The following is a 12,061-nucleotide window of genomic DNA, read 5'->3' as shown; positions in this document are numbered from 1 at the left end:
GAGCGGCTCACGTTTGGCTGGCGACTCGCGCCTGACTGGAGACTGGCGCTTGGCTGGGGACTCGCGCCTCTAGAGCCTTGCGGCTGGATGGCGCTCCGTGGTTGGAAGCAGCTGAGAGCTCGGTCACTACCCATTCCCGAACCTCGCGCTTACGAGGAGACAAGCGAGAAGCGGAAGGATCGTAAGACCCCCGCTGAGGGCGTCGAATCGGGGAGAGGAGCCTGGAGCTTGTCAAGTCCGTGGGACGTGAGGATCTCTTTACAGGGAGGGAAACGTCCTTCCTGTGAGGAGGATCCTTCGCAAGGACTCCCACCAGCGACGAAATCTGCTCCTTCAGATTCAGGAGAATCCTCTTAGTGGAATCCTTCTGATCCGTTTCTGACGGAGGAGAAGGAGGTCTGGAAGACGAAGGAGACCCCAAACAAGGCGCTGGGCTAAACAGGGCTCTCCTGGCTCTCTTCCTGTCTACAGGAGAATTCTCAGGGAAGCGCTCGGGGCTCGAATCCAGGTCGGGAGCCTTCCAACTCCTCTTCAAAGGACGTGACTGCTCAGCCGAACTCCAACCGCGCCTGGGCGAAGCGGAATCAGAAGAAGAGAAGCACTCCTTAAGGATGCCTTTGCAACGGCGATCCCTGGCAGTCTGGGACGATACTACAGATCCTGCCGAAGGGACGCCTGACCGGTGGGGATTCTCCACAACCTCCGTAAGGCTTTCGACATTCCTCCTCCTCTGGGCCTGGGAGTTTGGAAGAGGTCTAGGCCTGGGAGCATTGCAGAGCCGATCAGATGCCCCCTCCACTGCACTGGGTACACTGCAATCACTGAGCACTTCACTTCGCTTACCTTCTAATGCTCGCATTTGGAGCTCCATCCTTTTGAGGGCAGCCTTCATATCCGCCAACTCCACAGACGAATCCACAGGTTCAGTGAAGGGTGAAGGAGCTGATACTGTAGGGGAGGATGCAACAACTACTTCATGGATAGGAACTATTGAATCCCTAACTGGCTTGTTAGATCGAGACCTACTACAGCTTCGAGAAGAAGCCTTTCTAATCCTATCCTTTTCTAACTTCCTCAAGTAAGAGGTTAGAGCCTTCCATTCCTCCTCACTCATATTCTCACACTCCTTACAGGGATTAGTGAAGGAACATTCATACTCCCTACACCGCTTACATACTGTGTGAGGATCTACCGAGCCCTTTGGTAGTCTCACATTACACCCCTCATTCACACACACTCTAATTACATAACTAGAGTCGGACATCCTGAGAAAAATCCAAAGCGAAATCCAATAAACAGTCCACAAAAGCGTATGCCAAACCAAAGATCCAAATACATCACCAAAAAGACAGTCCAGATGATCAAAGGCGAACGAAAAACGAAAATCAGGTCAGGAGGAACCAACAACAATGTTGCTGGAACCGGCGACAGAGAAAATCTGATTAGAAAACAGGAATGGTTCCTGGTCCTGACACCCAGCGGCAGGGCGGTAGATCACCTGACCTACCTGTAGCGTGTGCCGCGAAATTTGAATTTCTGTCGGGAACGAAGGAGTCTAAAGCTAAGCTAAGTATATATCTGACAGGGAAGTTGAATGTACAAAACAGAAGTCTTCAACATATCAATAAAAATCAGTTAACTGTGAAATTCTGGTGAAATTAAAGAATGGAATGCAGCAAATGCTGCAAAAGACCAGCAATCATTAACACAATACTTGAGATTAATTAGTTACCTGTTAATTGGATTATTAGCTTTTCAACCTCTTACTGTAGGCACCAAGTGCAAAAGGGATGAAATAAATAATGTTTAATTAGTTAAGTTTAGTTAAAGTCCTCCTGGTCCTCTGTGAGGCTCATAGGGCAGGTGCTGATCTGTTTCTTAGGCCAACAGCCAGTGGGGTACAAGTCCCAGTGCCTAAGACACATGGCCAGTTTGTTGCTAGGCTCAATGTTTAAAGCCCCTGTTCTCCTACTACCTCATAGTTTTCAGACTGCTAGGTTGGTGGGCACCGGGTTTTTGCAATCGCACCAACCCCAAGCCACCAGTGAGCAGCTGCACTTGAACCCTGGTCCTCTCGACTGGTAGGTGAGAACCTTACCACTGCACCACCAAGCCGAAATAATGTTTATATGAGAAAAAATGGATAATGATTAGTAATAAGTCAGAGCAACAATCCTGCAGCAAAAGGAACTAGAGAACAACTCAAAACAAAGCAACTATCAACAGTGGAAGTTCACAAGCTGTCAGAAAGGTGATTGAGTCATACAGTGCAAGCCAGATGGCACATGCGTAGAGACTACTTTCCTCTGTCTGATAGAAAAAAGACAAATGATCCTAAGATTAATGGGAACACAGACATTAGGCACATACAAAAATATATAACTGATAGGGTTGTGATGAAACAAACAAATTCTCCCAACCATCTAACAAAGTGCATAAAATCCTGCATGTATATAAATTATTATGGTAAATAAATTGCACTTATAACTACCTGGAATAACTCACCCTGTCATTTCTCGCCTGGTCGAAATCAATTTGAATCTCTGACGACCCTTTGCTTTAATTGACAGAGCTCCGCTCCCTTCTTCCTCTTGATACTCATATATTTCTGCTGTCGTTCCATATTTAGCCATTTCCGACCCACCACCTTCAATGTGCCTATAGGGTAGACAGATGTTAATAAAATATCTAAACCCTACACTACTAGTTTTCTTCAAAATCATTACCAGAATGTTCAACTGATTGCCTGCAATAATCAGACCTTAAGGCTTAAGCAAGAAAAAGAAAGAATGTAGCCGAGATTAAAATGATATTGTTATGATACAATAAAGTTTTGTACATACTTACCTGGCAGATATATACAATTAATGGCCCGCCCAGCCTCCCCTCAGGAGACAGGTGGAAGAGAAAATCTGATTAGAAAAAGGGATTGGTTCATACACCCGCCTCCCAGCGGCGGGAAGGGTAGACCACCTGACCTACCGGTCGCGTGTGCCGCGAGATTTGAAATTCTGTCGGGAACGTCGGAGACTAAAGCTAAGTATATATCTGCCAGGTAAGTATGTACAAAACTTTATTGTATCATAACAATATCATTTTTGTACATGAACTTTCCTGTCAGACATATACTTAGCTAATTGGCACCCTTGGTGGAGGGTAAGAGACAGCTAAACAATATAGAAAAGGGAAACAACACATGTTGTAGGATATAAAAACCTTGGTTCTTACCTGGTTAGGCAGAAGACTTCATGGATACTGTCTATGAGTCTGCATTGCCTGAAGAGCTACAGCGAGGGCGTGACCTGTTGCTGAAAGACTCTTCGGATCTAACAAAGGGATTTCTCATCCAGTTACATGGTAGAATCCAAGTAGAATCTTGTCAAACGGGTTCGCCCGCTTACATGACAGAACCTGTCCACTACTATCACAAGGAGCCAAAACAATCCAGACCACCTAACCAATCTAACCCGTGTTAGATCTAAGACATGAAAGAGATGCCTACCCGCATCCTCTTTCATACAACCATAAAAACACAAACCAAAAAGGATAAAAATTAGCTAAACTAACAAGGATACATTTCAGCTCCCTGCCCCAGCACCGAATCCGCGGATACGTAGGGTCATAAGGCGAAGCACTTATCATATGTAATCCTTACGTCTCTCAAGTAGTGGCTTGCGAAGACCAAGTTACATCTCCAAAATGTTGCCTTCATAAGGTTTTGCACTGACATGTTCTTGCTGAAGGCTAGAGATGTGGCAATGGCCCTTACTTCATGGGCCTTAACCTTAGGAGCTTGAACTGGTCCTCGTCACATGCTACGTGGGCTTCCTTAACTAGGCTTCTCAAGAAGAATGCCAGAGCATTTTTAGACAAGGGCCTACTGGGGTCCCTCACAGAACACCAGAGGACGTCCGTATTGCCCTTAAGTTGTTTCTTCCTTTTGAGGTAATACTTAAGGCTTCTTACAGGGCAAAGAGCCCTCTCTGCCTCTTCCCCTACAAGAGCAGATAAACCTCAAACCTCAAAACTTCTGGGCCATGGATTCGAAGGATTTTCATTCTTAGCTAAGAATGAGGGAAGGAAAGAACAAACCACGGACTGATCTTTGAAGCCTACCTTTCCTTCTATGGCTTGCAGTTCACTCATCCTCTTGGCAGATGCCAAAGCCATGAGGGAAAGGGACTTTTTGGTTAGGTCCCTAAAGGAAGCTGAATGAGGAGGTTCAAATCTTGAGGAACTCAAAAATTGAAGAACCATGTCGAGATTCCAAATGGGTGTTCTCGAGGACCCTTTCTTCGTTGTTTCGAAAGACCTGATCAGATCATGAAGGTCCTTGTTCTCGGAAATGTTCAGGCCTCTGTGTTTGAACACTGCGGCTAGCATACTGCGGTATCCCTTGATTGTCGAGACTGCTAGCCCACAGTCTCCCCTGAGGAAAAGAATGAAGTCAGAAATTTGGGTCACAGAGGTACTGGAAGAGGAAACTTTCTTATTCCTACACCATCGACGAAAGACATACCACTTCGACTGGTATACTCGCAAGGTGGAAGATCTCCTTGCTCTGGCAATAGCTTTTGCAGCTTTAGACGAAAATCCCTTCGCTCTGACGAGACTTTGGACAGTCTGAAGCCAGTCAGACTGAGAGCAGGGAGGTTTCTGTGATACCTGTCGAAGTGGGGTTGTCTGAGCAAATACTTCCTTGGTGGAAGGGATCTTGGAAGGTCCACCATCCATTCCAGTACCTCCGTGAACCAGTCTTGGGCAGGCCAGAACGGAGCAATCAGAGTCATTCTCGCTGAATCTGACACGGCGAACTTCTTTAGAGTCTCTCCCAGGATCTTGAAGGGAGGAAAAGCGTACATATCTAGACCCTTCCAATCCAGCAGAAAGGCATCCACTGCTATTGCCCTCAGATCCGATATTGGAGAGCAATGCAGGTCTAGTCTCGTGTTCCTGGAGGTGGTGAAGAGGTCTAGATGGGGTCTGCCCCACAGTTTCCACAGGCTCTAGTAAACATCTTGATGAAGAGTCCACTCCGTCGGGAGGACCTGATCTTTTCTGCTGAGGAGGTCTGCCCTTACATTCCTTTCCCCCTGTACGAATCTGGTGAGGAGCCTGACACTCCTTATCTCGGCCCATAGCAGAAGATCTCTTGCTGTTTCGTACAGGGAGAAGGAGTGCGGCCCCCCCGTTTCCTGATGTATGCCAGAGCTGTGGTGTTGTCCGAGTTGACCTGAACAACGGCGCCTCGGACGTTAGACTCGAAGGCTTTCAACGCCAGCCAAACAGCCATCAGTTCCTTCTTGTTGATGTGCCAGGATACCTGTTCTCCCTCCCAGGTGCCTGACATTTCCTTCGTTCCCAGAGTCGCCCCCACACCTGTCTCCGACGCGTCGGAGAACAACACTAGGCTGGGGTTCAGGGTTTGTAGTGACAGACCTTCAACAAATCTGTTGGGATCTGCCCACCACAAGAGTTTCTCTTTTATCTCCCGAGTTACGACGAAGGAGAACGTCAAATCCTGGGAACGACGATTCCAATTTTGATTTAGGAAGAACTGAAGAGGTCTCAGGTGTAACCTTCCTAGGGAAACGATTTGCTCCAGCGAGGAGACCGTCCCCAACAAACTCATCCACTCCCTCGCTGTGCATGCATCTTTCCCTAGGAAGGTTGCAAATTTTTCGGAGCCTCGGGCTATCCTTTCCGGGGACGGAAAAGCCCGAAAACCCCGAGAATCCATCCGAATCCTCAGATAAACACATTCTTGACTCGGGATGAGCTGGGATTTCTGGAAGTTGACCAAGAGTCCCAGCGAACTTGTCAAATCCAATGTCTTTTGAAGGTCCTCCAGACAACGTTCCTTTGATCTGGCTCTTATAAGCCAATCGTCCAGATAAAGGAATATCCTCACTCCTTCCAAGTGAAGCCACTGCGCGACGTTCCTCATGATCCCCGTGAAAACCTGAGGGGCTGTCGAGAGGCCAAAGCACAAGGTCCTGAACTGATAAACCTTCCCTAGCACCATGAACCTTAGATATTTCCTCGAAGAGGGATGGATCGGCACATGGAAGTAAGCGTCCTGCAGATCCAGGGACACCATCCAGTCCCCTGGACGAAGAGCAGCCAACACCGATGACGTGGTTTCCATTGAGAACTTCTTTTTCTCCACAAAGAAGTTCAGGGCGCTTACATCCAGAACTGGTCTCCATCCCCCTGAAGACTTCGGAACTAGGAAGAGGCGGTTGTAGAAGCCTGCCGAGTGAAGATCTGATACTAGTTCTATTGCCTCCTTTTCCAGCATCTGGTCTACTGCTAGAACAAGGGCTTGGTTCATGATGGGGTCCTTGTACTTGGCCGTCAACTCCCTTGGAGTTGTCATTAAGGGAGGTCTTGAAGCGAAAGGAATGAGATATCCCTTTTTGACTATTGAGAGGGTCCAGGTGTCCGGCCCAGAGACATCTGCAAAACTTCGGATTCTGGCGCCTACTGTTGTCTGGAGGACTTGCTTGTTACTTCGGTGTCTTGATGGACTTGGAGAAGGTTTTACCTCTCCTGCCGGGTCTTCGTCCTCTAAAAGAAGAAGATCTGGAGGATGGACCCCCTCGAAAGGGCTTCTGCGCTGCAGGTTTCTCCTTCTTGGCCTTCGCAGAGAAGGCCGGTCGAAGTTTCCTCATCAACTGTGCCAGCAGGTCCTGAGTCGCCTTGGCCGAGAGAGCTCAAAATGTCTTGAACAATCTTCTTGGGGAAGAGCTGCGACGAGAGCTGTGAGTATAACAGCGAAGACCTCTGGGCGTGAGAGACCGACTTCGTCAAGAAGGAGCAGTACACCGCCCTCTTCTTGACTACTCCTGCACCGAACAATGACGCAACCTTGCTTGCGCCATCTCTCACGGACTTATCCATGCAGGACATATCCATGCAGGACAAAACACAGTGGAGGTCTTCTGGAGAAAGGGCGTCCGGCGTCTGAGTCTTCCTGGCCAAGACTCCCAAGGACCAATCCAGGAAGTTGAATACCTCGAGAACTCGGAACATCCCCTTCAAAAGATGATCGAGCTCATTCATAGCCCACGACGTCTTGGCGGAATTAAGGGCTGATCGTCTGGTGGCGTCCACTAACGCAGAGAAGTCTGAATCGGCAGAGGAAGGGAGACCCAGACCAAGGGGCTCTCCCGTTTCATACCAAAACCCCGTACGTCCTGTCAGCTTAGATGGGGGGAAGGAAAAAACCGTCTTCCCCGCTTCTTCCTTGGAAAGAAGCCACGAACCAAATCCCCTTATAACATAGGCTTCGTCGTGACGCACGAGGATCCTTTCGTAGTCTTGGAGGTTGAAAAAAGCAAATGTGGAGACGGAGGAGCGGCAGGGCTGAGGGAATCTCCGAACTCCTGGAGAAGCAAGGCGGTTAGCTTCTTGTAAGCAGAAACCGAGGCAGTCTTGGTGGAATCATCGTCAGAGCCTTCCTGGTCTTCTTCCACCGACGAACGAGGAGGGTCCTTAGAAGAGGAGGAGGTCCTGTCAGGAGAAGGGCGCCTGTCAGGAGTGGCAAAAGCATCAGGAGAGCGACAAGCAGAAGCAGATGAGCGCCTGCTGGATACGAGGAGTCTGGGGGAAGACTCGCGCTTCGAAGTTGATGAAAACTTGGACAAAGGAGAGCGCCTATCAGCAGAAGAACGTCTCCCATGACGAGGGCGCCCACGAGGCCCTTGTATCTTGTCAAGAGGCGAACGGCTTCTCGGAGAAGAGCGCCTACTAGGGGAGTAGCGACTGCGAGGTTCTTGGCGCCTGTCACGAGGAGAGCGGCTACTAGGTGAAGAGCGCCTACTAGGAGAGAGGCGCTTGCGAGGCTCTTGGCGCCTGTCAAGAGGAGAGCGGCTACTAGGCAAAGAGCGCCTACCAGGAGAGAGGCGCTTGCGAGGCTCTTGGCGCCTGTCCAGAGGAGAATGGCTGCCAGGCGAAGAACGTCTACCACCTGGCACCTGCAAGGAGAAGAGCGCCTGCTGGGACTAGTAGACTGGCGCCTGTCCTGTAAAGAGCGCCTGTCCAGAGAATGGCGCACGCTCGGGGATGAGCGCCTGACAGGAGAAGACCGTCTGCAAGGCGATTGGAGCCTGTCCAGCGAAGAGCTAACGTCAGCCGAAGAGCGCCTGCCAGCAGCCTGGCGCCTGGACAAGGAGGGGAGCCAGCCAGGAGAGGGGCGCTTCTTGCGAGAAACCCCTCGCTCGGGAGAAGCCGCAACATCCAGAGAAGAGCGCCTACGTAGAGGAGAGCGTAAGTCGAGAGACGGGCGCCTGGACTTCTTGATTGGAAGAGAAACGTCCTTCCTCCGACGAGAACTACTGGCCAAGGAGTCAGCGAAGGCCGAAATCTGCGCTTGGAGCCCGGCGAGAATACGAGAAGGGGACTTCTCAGGCTCCTCTTCTGGAGAAGTAGAGCGAGGCGCACGAGGAGAAGAGCAGTCAAGAGATCTCCTGGGCCTCTTAACATCCAGAGAAGGCTCCTCTGGAAAGACTTCCGGGCTGGAAGCCAGGGAGCTGCAGGGCGGCTTCCAGGCTCTCTTCAAGGGGCGAGAAGCTTCCGGGGAGCTCCATCCCCGCTTCGGCGATGGCGAAGCAGACGAGGAGAAGCACTGGCGAAGAATGTCCTTCTTGATGCGGTCCGAGGCAGCCTGGGAATGCATATCAGGATCTGCCGAAGGGACGCCTGACCGGTGGGGGCTCTCCCTAACCTTCCTGCGGCTGTCGACTTTCCTCCTCCACTGGGTCTGGGAGTCTGGAAGAGGTCTAGGCCTGGAAGCGCTACGGAGCCAGTCAGACGCCCCCTCCACAACACTGGGGGCACTGCACAAATCATTTTCACTACCACTCTTACCTTTCTCCAAGGAGCGGATCTTGAGCTCCATGCTGCGAATCATGGCTTTCATCGCAGCCACCTCCGAAGACGTATCCTCGGGTTCGACGCAGGGAGCAGGGGCTGAAAAGGGCAAGAGGGATCTGCTTCTACGAGAGGGTTAGGTTCTAAATCTAGCTCGCTAATGCGAGACCTACTCGAGCTTCGAGAGGAAGCTTTACACACCCTGTCTCTCTCCAACTTCCTCAAGTAGGAAGAAAGAGACTTCCACTCATCTTCATTCAAACCCTCACATTCCTTACATGGGTTATTAAATGCACAATCATTCCCCCTACACTTCATACATACAGTGTGAGGGTCGACTGAAGCTTTCGGCAACCTCACCTTACATACATCCACTGAACATACTCTAAACATAGCAGGTGTTTTAACAACAGTATCCAAATCAGACATATTCAAAGAAAAATCCAGAGCAAAATCAAAACAGTCCACAAAAAAGCGTATGCCAAGCCAAAAAGATCCAGTACGTCACCAAAAATCTGTCCAAAAAAGATCCCAGGCAAGCAAGAGCGAAATCAACTATCAGGAGGAACCCACAACAGGTGTTGCCAGTCCCAGCGACAGAGAAAATCTGATTAGAAAACGGGATTGGTTCATACACCCACCTCCCAGGGGCAGGAAGGGTAGACCACCTGACCTACCTGTCACGTGTGCCGCGAGATTTGAAATTCTGTCGGGAACGTCGGAGACTAAAGCTAAGTATATATCTGACAGGAAAGTTCATGTACAAAAACATATTTACACTATGTTTCTGAACCCATGAGGTAACAAAATTCCTTGATTTTACATGACATAAAACTTTCCATGGTCTTTACATGAAAAATGATATTGTTATGATACAATAAAGTTTGTTCATACTTACCTGGCAGATATATATATATAGCTGTATTTTCCGAAGTCCGACAGAATTTCAAAAACCTACGGCACACGCAGTGGTCGGCCAGGTGGTTAGTACCCATTCCCACTGCTGGGAGGCGGGTATCAGGAACCATTCCCGTTTTCTATTCATAATTTTTAGGTGGGTGGGTACTTAATTATATATATCTGCCAGGTAAGTATGAACAAACTTTATTGTATCATAACAATATCATTTTGTTCATGAAACTTACCTGTCAGATATATATATAGCTGAATCCCACCGTTGGAGGTGGGAAGGGACAGAATAGAAGGATTTGGGAAACAAATGCATGCAGATTATTTACATCTTGGTTCCACCTGTTAGCATAACTGGCTTCGTGGTTACTGCCACGTAAGTCTGCTTGTGCTACTAGAGTTGCCAGCGAGGTAGAGACCAATATAGCTGGTGCACTCCAGATGATCTGTCAACAGGGGCGAGACCACGACGTGACTAGACCATATTAACCATACCATGAGGGCTAAGAAGTAAAATATATATATATATATATATATATATATATATATATATATATAGTATATAGATATTATAGTATATATATATATATATATATATATATATATATATATATATATATATATATATATATATATATATTATATATATACAGTTACCATCCGAGTTACGACCTAGATCCGTTCCGACCAACAGGTCGTATGTCAGAATGGTCGTTAGTCGAAAATACCAGCCAAAATGGCCGACACGTGGATTATAAGTACTCTGTTAAGTGGAAGATTATACTGTACTCGAGGACATATGATATGAATGTGTTGCATTTTTAAGTAACTTTTTCTGTTGAATAATATTATTGTGTATATACAAGCTGTTTATTTATCATTTTTATGCCTTTTAGTTTCACTTTTATAATTTTATCATGCTTTTCTGTTGAATAATATTACTGTACATATGTATATACAAGCTGTTTATTTATAATTTTTATGCCTTTTAGTTTCACTTTTATCATACTTTTTCTGTTGAATAATATTACTGTTGTACTATACGTACAAGCTGTTTATGTATTTATCATTTTTATGCCTTTTAGTTTCACTTTTATCATACGCACGGTCGAAAGAAAGATCAGCTGTTAAGTCAGGCGAGGCAGGGGATGGGGAAGGGGTGGTTACTGCGCTGGCCCATGTAGGGGAGGGGGTGGCTTCGATGCTGGATGAGGCGGGCTTTGTGTTCGTTTGACAAACATGCTAAGTGTCGTTTGGATCTTCTGCTTTTTCTTTTGAATAATATTACTGTTGTACTATACGTACAAGCTGTTTATGTATTTATCATTTTTATGCCTTTTAGTTTCACTTTTATCATTTTATCATAGAGATATTTTTAATATTATACTGTAGGTGCAATGTATTTAGCTTTTTTTTTTTCAGTTGCTTAGTTGATATACTACGTACATACATCTTAATATAATATGGTTTTAGAAATAAAATATTTATTACTGCAGTTGAATTTATTATACAAAAATACAAATGAAGATCAAAATACGAAAATAGAAAAGTTACAGTTCAAAAATAGAACATACAGCTGTAGTACAAAATAGAAAATACATATGCATGTAAAAAAAATAAGCAAAACAACGCTCAAAATTAATGTTCACTGGTGCTTGGTTCGACGTCATCAACACTTTCTTCATACGCACGGTTGAAAGAAAGATCAGCTGTTAAGTCAGGCGAGGCAGGGGATGGGGAAGGGGTGGTTACTGCGCTGGCTGATGTAGGGGAGGGGGTGGCTTCGATGCTGGATGAGGCGGGCTTTTGTGTTCGTTTGACAAACATGCTAAGTGTCGTTTGGATCTTCTGCTTTTTCTTTTCATCGTAGATTTCTTTGTATGGCCTCATTACTTCTTGCTTAGATCTCTCTATCCGGGCAAACCGTTCAACATTCGGATCCATTCCTTCCAATTTATGCAGCATTGTATTAAGCATTTGTATGGCTTCCGATAATCCCTTTACAGTAAACTTTCGTTCGTGCTCCTCCTCTTCTACAACTTCCTTTTCTTCCTCTCTTCTTTCTTCTTCATCTTTCCTTTCTTCTTCTATTGCTAACAGTTCTTCTGGGATGCTGTGCTGCCGGCGCCGTCGTAACTGTCATACCGCGCTGCACGCACTACGCTACCGCGCTGCCAAACAGTAAACGCCGCCAAATATAAAAAATAGACCCCTGTCGGACACTGTCGTAAGTACGGGTGGACGTAACTCGCGATGGTAACTGTATATATATACAGGC

General features: G+C 47.1%; 1 protein-coding gene across 1 annotated transcript in view; it reads right to left on the bottom strand.

Moving 5' to 3' along the window:
* LOC135224664 (protein cereblon-like) overlaps positions 1 to 12,061 on the bottom strand; it is a 105,584-nt gene that overhangs the window by 23,780 nt on the left and 69,743 nt on the right. The window contains exon 4 of the mRNA XM_064263884.1: positions 2,506 to 2,658. Coding sequence (XP_064119954.1) covers positions 2,506 to 2,658 — 153 coding nt within the window. The remainder of the gene's footprint in view (positions 1 to 2,505; positions 2,659 to 12,061) is intronic.

This window comes from Macrobrachium nipponense, chromosome 12 (assembly GCF_015104395.2).
Source record: "Macrobrachium nipponense isolate FS-2020 chromosome 12, ASM1510439v2, whole genome shotgun sequence".
Classification (NCBI taxonomy): domain Eukaryota; kingdom Metazoa; phylum Arthropoda; class Malacostraca; order Decapoda; family Palaemonidae; genus Macrobrachium; species Macrobrachium nipponense.
Note: the sequence above shows the minus strand (reverse complement) of the source record. Positions and strands in the feature narration are given on the sequence as shown.